The sequence below is a fragment of the Benincasa hispida genome, chromosome 3 (assembly GCF_009727055.1).
Source record: "Benincasa hispida cultivar B227 chromosome 3, ASM972705v1, whole genome shotgun sequence".
NCBI classification, from domain to species: Eukaryota; Viridiplantae; Streptophyta; class Magnoliopsida; order Cucurbitales; family Cucurbitaceae; genus Benincasa; species Benincasa hispida.
Window position 1 is genome coordinate 64155295 of NC_052351.1, and position 10594 is coordinate 64165888.

Consider the following 10594-nt stretch of genomic DNA (forward strand, 5'->3'; position numbering starts at 1 on the left):
AACAACGAAATGAAGCCCTTCTCGGACTTCTCTCAATCGCTTAATCACAGCGTCCTTTCCCACTCCACTTGGGCCACTGATCACAATAACTAAAGGGCTTGGATTTGGCACCATCGGGTCGGAGCTAAACGAAGTATTGAGCGAAAACTCGAGGGAACGAAGCAATTCCAATCGTTCGACTTCGTCGGACGGCGGAATGATGGGGCCGAGCGGTCCCCGAGCATCACCCATTTGAGAAATGGAGGAGAAAAATGGTGGGGTTAGAGGGAATGATTGAATGGGTTTGGATTTAGGGAAAATGGGGTTGAGTAAATTAGGAAAGGGAATGGGGTTGTGGAATTTTGTGTGGAGCACTGAAGAGAGGGAAAGAGAAGTGCCGAAGAATCTGCGAGACATGGGGGAGAAGAAATGAAGAATGGGAAGCGCAGTCCACAGTATCCCAACCAATTCGATCTTCAACGGAGTTGGAGAATGGAATTTGGTTTTCAGAATCGAAAAATTTGAAGCACGGGATGAAATTTCTTGAGAATTTTTTGGCTTCTCACGTGGCCGAGAGAATTGGGGATGTTAAAGTTGAGGAACCCTTCGAATTTCATTTCGCCCAATAGAAGGGCCCTGTGTGCAATTTTCCCCAAATTTCATCGCAAAGAACCATAATCTAACAAAACTAAACCACGTGCGCACCTTAACGCCAAACAGCGAAGATTTGATCAATCAATCTCACGCAATGTTTTAGTGAATGTAAGGGGGGGTACGTAAAAGCACCGACGATCCCATCGAAGTAAGATCGATCGGTCGGAGGTAGGATCAATTGTTTAGTTTTCGGTTTTTTTGAAAAAAAAATTGAAAACCGACCTATCGATATATGTATATATATTTTAAAAAATAAGTATAAAAGCAAGCTTATTAGGCAATTACCACCAACCCAAATCCAAGCCTACTATTTTAGAATTGATTTATTATTTTGCATGTTGCCTAATTTTCAAACAATTACATGATTTATTTAAATTTTTCATTAAAAAATGATTAATTTAAAATTTAAAAAGTTGTTAATTTTATTAACCTAATCATAACACATTATCAATTCATCTTTCCTTTTCATTCACCTTCACCCCTCCTAAAAAAACGACCAAACCAATCGACCGACCTGACCGATGTAGAGCGAATTTCACACTCTTTTTTTGGTCGAATTTTTAGTGTCGATTTTCTCCCAAAATCGACACCAACCGATATACACCTGTAGTGTTTGATTAAGAAATTGTTATTTAGATGGTTTAATAATACACACATATACAATTTCAATTAGGGTCCACTCTTATCCTTTTTGTTTTAAAATTCAAAATTTACAAATCATCTCTTTATCAACTTAAAATCTCTTATCACATCAACTTAAAATGATTATCTTCTCAATTATATCAATTTTGATACCAATAATTTGGGATAATTAATTTAACTTCACCTAGAATTCGGGATGTTTAAACCCAATAAGCTCAAAGTATACTGACAATCTATATGTAAATATAGATTCATCCGTAAAAATATTAAAAATTCCAAACAAAGGGTAGGGACTGGTTTAAATGGTGTAAACAAGAATATTATTAAAAAAAAAAAAAGGAAAACTTAGAAAGATAATGAAAAATAATATTATAAGAAGATTGAAGCAAATATTGAAAAAAAAGGTTGTTGAAAGATAAAATTGAATCTCATGACAATAGATATAAACGAATGGAAATTAATATACATGCATGAACAAATTGAAAAATTCGAAAAAACCGAAAAAAGATTTAATTTGATAACAATACCTATAAAACATTGAAAAATATTTATATACAAATGAATCTGGTAATATACATTTAAAAAAATCGAAAACCAGTTAGATAAAAAATCAAATTTTATATTAAAAGTTGAATTCGAAAATATATTGGGAGAGAAAAATTAAGAAAGTTTTGTTTATCGTGATTAAATAAAAAATTAGTTATATAAAATCTAATTTGATAATAAAAGATAAATTAAAATATATATTAGAGAGAAAAATCACTAAGGGTTTCGTTTATTATGATTTATTGAATTAGCTAGATATTACACTGTATTTTTTATTTTATTTTTAGTTATGGTAACAGTTATTGTGTATTTATAACTTCATCTTTAATTGATACAAATTCCACACAGGACAAACCAAATATTCGAAAAATGATCGTCACATGATCTGCGCACGATTTGATAAATATCTCATTAATTTTGGTTTATAAAATCTAAAACTATGCTATATTATCCAATTTCTCTTTCTTTAATTATAAGTTCATGTGACTTGGCCACTAGGACTCGGTCTAAAAGATAACTTTCCAAACCAACATGAGATCATTTCCTTACTTTGTAATGAGTTATCGAATATGGATCAACATAATCAATATCATGATCACATGAAGTCTTTGGAAGCATTTGGGCTGCATTAACTACACTTATATGACTTAAGACAATACTAAATACAATATAAACAATCAAAAGGGTAGCAATCTTTTGAAACTTCATAATGCTCTTCGGAATTAGTTTTGAGAAAGTTAAGATGCGGAATGTAGATTGGGGTTTTAGGTATGTTTGGATTTTGTAAAGTCAAAAAGATCTCACTGATTATCATTTGATTTTTTTTTTTCACTTTTGATAGCCATCCGATTATCTTATGATCGTCATCTATTACTAGTTTATGATATTCTTATCTAATTGCTTTTTGATTGTCATCTAATAACTTTATATTTTTTGACACATGGTTAGTTGTTTATGTCATTGTCATCCAATCACCTTCTATTCTTTGATACATAGTTGTTTATGATACTGTCATCTGATGTCATCTGATTATCTCTTGATTGTCTTCTGATTATCATCTGATTACCTTCTAATCTTTGATACATAATTAGTAGTTTATGATATTGTCATTTGATTACCTTATCTTTTTGTCAATTAGTTAGTAGTTTCTGGTTACCTTTTGATTGCCTTCTATTTTTTTTCACATGGTTAGTAGTTTTAAATTAGGCACTGAAATGGAAAAATAAAAAATGTCCTCATTGATTCCAAGCTTCTTCCTTCAATTTGATTGTTATATGATTGTTATGATTGTTATATGATTGTTATCTAATTAATAATTAGTTGATGATACTTATTTCTTCCCTTTTCTTCCTCTTGTTTCTTGTCTTTTTTAAAAAAAAGATAGTTAGCCAATTGTTATCCGATTATAATCTGATTACTAATTAGTACTAATTATTACTATTATATTATACAATTTGATAATAATTGTCATTTTATTGCTATTTGATATTGGTTGTCATCTGATTGTTATCTAATCTTGATTGCTAATGATATTTATTTGTTATATGGTTGTTATCTGATTGCTATTTAATATTAATAGTTGTTTGATTATCAATGATAACCAATTATGTCTATTGTTATCTTATTGTTTACTTAAAAAATAAGTTGTTGATTGCATATTGATTTTTGATTGCTAGAATCAGAACAATTAGGCATCAACTACAATACATCCAAAACAACAATCAACCCATAAATCAAAACACCAAGAAAGGAGAATTTAGGCACTACTAAAGGGAAAATTTTGTACAACATTATCCAATCTCAGGACGCTAGAAAAGATATAACTGGGACTGGAATCGCAAGTAACAACATGAACCAGCAACTAAATGTTTGAATTTTTTTATATTTCTCCAAAATCTGTAAAACTCAAGCTGCATTTGTAATTTCCCTAATTAGTTTTGTCCTCCGTTATAATTTCCCTTAATCTAGTTATAGTGTCGGTTTCAACATAATTTCTATTTGATAATATTTTGTCACGCCCCCTTCCAGATTCCCTTTAAACCTAGAAGAAGATGTGAAGATGCTAAATATCACCTCTCTCGATAACATTTAACATCCAACTCTCCAACTCAACATTTAACATCGAACTCTCCAACTCAACTTATATTTAACTCTGAACAGTTTAAGTATGTTTATTCATCACATTTAATAACCATTCTTTAACGTACATCATAACTTCTTGATTTCCCTATTTTATCCATATTCAGATCCAACACATTAATCAAAGTATATATATATATATATATATATATACTATCAACAAGATTTAAGTATATCAGATTCTTGTGGAAGCGTGTGAACACCTTGCATTTAGACATTAGTTTCTTATGGAAACAAAAATAGAAAAATAAAATTTACATTCGTAGGATAAACATTCAAACAAAAACATAAGCATGCTTGAAAAGAAGAAAAAGAAAAGAAATCAAAACTCACCTTTGTTGATTCCTCTAGCTTTCCTCTTCCACTGTTATCAACGATCTCAAACTTTTCCAAGAAGAAGACACCACCAACAAAGTTACCTTGTTATTCTCTAGAATTTCAAAGAACTTAGAAAGAACTTTTGGGAGGAAAAGAATAGAAATTTTCTAGAGAGATTAGAGAGAAGGTAGATGCTTGGAGGTTAGATTTTTGTATAATAAAAAACCCTTTGCGCTAAATGGGCTATAAGAGTACATTTATGTAGAGAAGAGTTAACCACTTCTGTCAGTTTTTTCCTTTATACCCTTAGTACCAATTAATTAAATAATTTATTTAATTAATTGACACATTAATTAAATGATCATATATTCCTATTTAATATACATTTAATTAATTATCATAAATATCATATATTGATACTAAATTCCAATCTCCATTATTTCTTAATCAATTAATTAATCATTAATTAATCAATTAAATCATATTTAATATGGAGTTAATTAACATATAAATATCATATATTTATATGTATACATCTCTTTATGAATCCAATTCATATAAATCTAATATTTGAATCTTATTCAAATATATCTCTCTTACATAATTTGGATTATAGATCATATTTATAATTAACCATTATATATTAATCTTACTAATATAAAATTTCCTAATTTGATTTGAACAATTTAAATCATTCCTCATTACTATCCTTTAGTGAGCTACATTTACATATACAATAGGATCCGGATATTCGCAATTTATTTACATACGCGAACAACTAAAAATTTTGAACAAGAGGCTTCTAGAAAACTAGTCTTAAATTAGAAACTCCAATGATAGAAATTAATTAGTTAAACTTCTTTAATCCAAATAATCAATATTCATTAACTACCAATCACTCTACTAAAGACCGATAGCTTATTCGCACTGTAGATATATTTCTGTGTCCATGGATTTAACCCATCAACAGAGTAATGACCCTTCACAAATACTCATAACTAAAGTTTAGTCAAAATACCGTTTTACCCCTGCAATTACATCTAACTCCTTAAATACCATTGATTTCTTTAGTGAACAAACAGTTTATAGTCCAATTATAAACTAACATCTCTCGAGCCAATGAGAGGTTAAGGTTTCATTGTTCAAGACCTGGAACCAACTATTAATGGAGCAATTTATCGACTTTCCAACGAATGGAAATGAGTGAATTCCATCTTGTGTAGCTATGTTCCCAACTCTCTAATCAAATAAATCTCCAAAATTGTAGGCTTATTGAGTCGGCTATCATGGCCACTCTCATCTATACAGATTAAAGGACTGCCGTCATGAACAGGAGTTTACAACTCACGCAAGATTAAGGTCAAGTATCCTATGACCGCCCTAGTGAAATATTAGTTTCTTAAAGTAACGATGTTATAAAGATAAACTAATTATTTTGTGGTATGATCTATGTATAAACTCCTTTATACAGGATACCCCCACTCACATGTCTTTACATAAACAATATGATTCATCTTGTTTGTAACACTTATGTCTTATATAACAATTACAAAGGGGGTCGTATCCACAGTGTTATTAGGTTAAGGCACCCAACCTTCCTCCATTTACTGCAGACCTTTTAGATTATTACTTGAACATGAACCACCTGTATGTTAACCACATACTGTTCATGTGACATCATATAACCTTGGATTTTAGTTTATTGTGAATTAATACTGTCTATATGTCAGATAAAATCCTTCTGATTTTATTAGATAAATAATTTGTGTTAACAAAACTACAAACTACAAGATACACTAGATTTAGGACATCAATCCCAACTAGAAACATTAACACAACTATACAACCACCCCACTATTACAAGTCTAATGCTCCTAAAACCATGTACATAGTCATAACTATGTAGTGTATCAAAATCAAGACTTCACATATGAACACTTACAATGTAGGAGGAAACTATCGTCATAAAGCAGTGGTAGCTCCACTTGGTCTCAAAACTTGATTGCTACCTGGGGAGTGAGAGGAAGAAACATAAAACATTGAAAACATGAGCTAAAGCCCATTGAGTAGTAGTTTAATATAAACATAAAATTTCTCTTTCCAAAGATCGGTGAATTTATAAAAAAAACATTCGATAGATCGTTGGAAAAGTATATAAGATTCATTAATAGCTCAAACTCGTATAACTCAAACAATGGCATGATCATATTTCATATAAATCAAATTATAAAACTTCCATGAACCACTAGAAAACCATACCGAGTTTGTACTCAAATTTCCACTACCACTAAGATATATTCCAAATATGCGGCCAAACAGAGGTCACACATGTTCCATAATTATGGTAGAATATGCGGTCATGCTGAGCTCACACACATTCAGAACAATCAGTAGTGATAAATAATAGTACCAATAGTAAGATCATACGTGCACACAGAATGGCCCTGAAGGCAAGTCATGACTCCAAGCCATCAACATATAACATCATAACCATAGTGGCACTATGGAAACACATCCACGTAGCCCACAGGGAAATCACATCTTGCGGGTACAAAACCCAGTAGCTTGGAACCATTTTCACAAATCATTCAAAACCTCAAAACCACAATCAACACGTTCATTTACAAAACCATACAAATCACGGTAAGGTAATATAAGGTTCTGAACTACATATTAATAATTCAAGTTCATATAAAATCCACAAGAATTTATAAATCATTATTCAAAGTATTTCTGAAATTATAATCAAGAAAAACAAATCATGCCAGCATATTTCACAAATTATAGCATACTTATATACTTTCAATATCAAATACTCAAAATAAAAATCACTCACAATCACTGCACGAGCTCCTTGGGTTATAAGCTTTTCTAACCTAAATTTTACCTGAAAAACAAGTTATTAAATACCGGCTCACTTCTTGGAAGTCCCCTTGAATCCTAGGACTCATAATTAATTAATAACAGTAACCTAATCCTCTTTGAATCACAATTAGTCCTTAACCTATCCTAATTTAGGGTTTTTACTCAAAATTTCAAAATTCTCTGAAATACCTTAGATTATCCTAAAAATCCCAAATTATTTATTTTAGGGCTAAAAAATTAAGAAAATATAATTTGGGTTTCAAAAGTACTCACTAACCCCTAAAATGGCCCAAAACTAGTCAATGGCATGAAAATAGGGCGTGTGTATGCATGTTGACACACTGGGCGTGCAATGTAGTTTTGCAAGCGGCCTAGTGGGTGTGTTGGGCGTGCAAGGTGGATGGTAAGGGTGTTGATGGATGCTGGCGTGGGTGTGGCTGGGTGACACTGCTGCTGCCCTATTCGAGAAAACCCTAATTTCATTTTAAGCCAATTTTAACCCTACTTCAAGCAAAAATTAGCACATACTTCCTTCAGAAATATGTTAAAGAATCTTTAAATTAACTAACCTCCTAGCCCTTATCTCATCTTCTACAGCTCATAATCTCTCTAAGACTACATCTTGCTCGTATTTGCCAATTTTACGTACAACATTCACTATCTTCACAATTTCTTCACTTTTTTGCCTTCAAATCATTCCAGCACCCCTAGGTTAAACACCTGACTCATTAAGATTCAATTTCATCTAAAAGTTACAAATTTTGCATGAGTAATTTGGGAGAACCATTGTCTTCTTTAGACCCAAAATTTCTGAACGAAGTTGCTCCTTTTTTTCTCGAATTAAAACTAATCAGCTAGCTGCTTCAAGCTTAAAACATGGTAGCTCTTCCATTTTCCTCCTATTTTTCACCTTTAATTAATTTAAATCAAATTTTAATTAAGTTTATCTCTAAGAATTATTATTTCATTTATTTGTTTATTATCCTTTTTTTTTAAAAAAAAAAATAATCAAACCTCTTTTCTTAATAAACTTACTTCTTTCATCTAACACTTAGCCATTTTCCACACTTATTCAATTATCCCAACACATAACTAAAAGCCCAGAACTTTTAATGTTTAAAGAAAAGAAGATTTACATTTGAACGATAAACTTCAAGCTTCAAACTTCAAGAAACCACCTAATTTACTTAGGCCACTTAGGTCATTCTACTAACTTCATCTTAAGCCACTTTAACTCACATTCCTCAACTTTACTCTTTTCCTAACCAATGTTCCACCATAGACTCACTTGAAGTCATAGAATTTCAAATGATACCATTTAATTAAATTTTAGGGTTAAGAAAATGACATCGGTTAATTTAGGGTTTACAACCAACTTCAACCCCTAACAATAGATATCCTTAGGTCATATACTCCAAGTACTAAATTTATGTCCTTCATTTAATCTTAAACTTAAGCAAAAGGAAAAGGATCAAGGAATAACATACTTTTATCTTTGTAGATTATATTATGCTAATGTCTTTTTTTCTTCCATTCTGTTTCTAAAATGAACCTTGAAAAGTCAAATTTTAAAACTTTTAAGAAGTAATTTTCATTTTTTTGGGAAATAAACTTTAGCTCCATAATATGTGATGATGAAATTTGAGTTGAATTATTTTTATATTAGTTTTTAAATAGACTTTTAAAGGGTGAAATATTCAACAAAGAAAATATAGGTATTAAGGAGAGATTATCTTATAAGTCTGATTTATAGGTTGGAAGAAAATTTATATTCAAATTTTCCCCACGTTTGATTTTTGAGAAAAAAAAATAAAATTTTTTTGAATTAAAGGCTTATTTTGTCATACACCGCCCTAGAGCACCTTACCTAACCACCATGCAATGTGATGACAGCAGACCCCGACCATGCAATGGAGCCTATCGTCTAAATTCTTCTTACACTTAGAATCTTAAATTAGATGTGATATCATACACAATAAAACAATTACACAATTACTAATACACCATGCTTGGTTAGATACCACATCAAACTCATAAATCGGGTGACAACTTCTTATCAAGCAAATCCTGTTGAAACTCAAGAGTAGTTTGGTGGGAGAAAAATAGAAAAACGATGAGTTGGAAAGTCCAATAAATGTTAGATTATAGAAAAATAGGTTTTACAGAAACATTTCATAAATATGTAAACATTTCATATCATAATAATCTTTGAATAGAATGTCATCAATCCTTGTGGATATAAATTCCAGAAAAACAAGTTCATAAACAACCAGCTTTATGTTTACATATTAATTTATGTTTATTTCAAACTCTCACTATTAATTTATGTTTATTTCAACCAGCTTTAAAGTTAAAAATATTACTATGAAAAACCTTCCAAATTCATTCTAGATGTATTTTCTCTTCTTTATTTCAAATAATAATAATTCTATCGTATAAAAAATATATTAGTAAAGCTTTAACAACTTTCCAATAAAAAAAAAGGTTTGAATTACATTTTAAGAATTCAATTTTGAGTAAAGCTTTAACTTCAAGTCAAATTAACCTTGAAATTTTAAATATGATAATATTGTCTTGAAGCTGTTATGAAATTTGAGGAGCACAACAGGAATATGTATATGAAAAATATCATATAATATTATTTTTATATAATAATAATAAATAAATAAAAACTAAAATTATAAAATAAAATAACTAAAATATTAAATTACCAAAATCATGAAATTGAATAATATGAAAATTGGTAGAAGTGGAATTCTCACCAATATAGGTGTGTTCTTAAAATCCACCAAATGCCACTATTTATAGGCAATGTGGCCGGTAGGATGTGGACTTATATGGACATCAAACATGGATAACTACATGACACATGGACAACATGAATGGTGACACATGGCCTTTCAGGCACTAAGCAATGGACATCTATTTTCTAATATAATATTCATAATACTCCCCCTTAGATGCCCATATATGATAGGATATACTAGCATGCAACGGAAGCAAACATAATCAATAAGTACTCTAATTACATTTAATTTGAATTCTAAAGCATGCTTTTGCATAAAATCACAAGTGGGTTTCATGTTTCACATACCTTTGAGTTTGATGAATTCTTCCAATCCAAGCTGCTCTTCACGTTAATTCATGTCCAAAACGACAGTTAACCACCAAGAAATCTTCTCTACTATTCTCAGCTTTGAATTTGAGTTGTGGAACTCGAATTTGAGTGAATTTGTGAAGCTAGAAATGTGGGTTTTGTGAGGAAGAAGATGAGCTTCAGAAAAACAATTTTCTTCCGCTCTAGAACTTATCAATCGTAGCAAAAATAGAGAGTTTTAAACAACCTAAGCATGCAAGCACTTTAGATCAACTTCAAGGCCAGCAACTGCCTCAAAAATTTAATGGGATTTGTGTGTAATTAAAAGAGCAACACCTCATCCTTGATGAAAGT

The 10594-nt window shown here is 30.7% G+C and overlaps 1 protein-coding gene across 3 annotated transcripts in view; it reads right to left on the reverse strand.

The window, feature by feature from the left end:
* Positions 1-672, reverse strand: part of LOC120072621 (guanylate kinase 3, chloroplastic-like) — a 13320-nt gene extending 12648 nt beyond the window's left edge. Inside the window, exon 1 of one of the 3 annotated variants that reach the window (XM_039025036.1) lies at positions 18-668. In XM_039025036.1, the coding sequence (XP_038880964.1) occupies positions 18-396 (379 nt within the window). In that variant the 5' untranslated portion in view covers positions 397-668. Of the gene's footprint in view, positions 1-9 lie in introns of all 3 variants that reach the window. The other 2 variants (XM_039025037.1, XM_039025035.1) reach the window with 2 other exon arrangements.
* Positions 673-10594: the final 9922 nt, after the last annotated feature.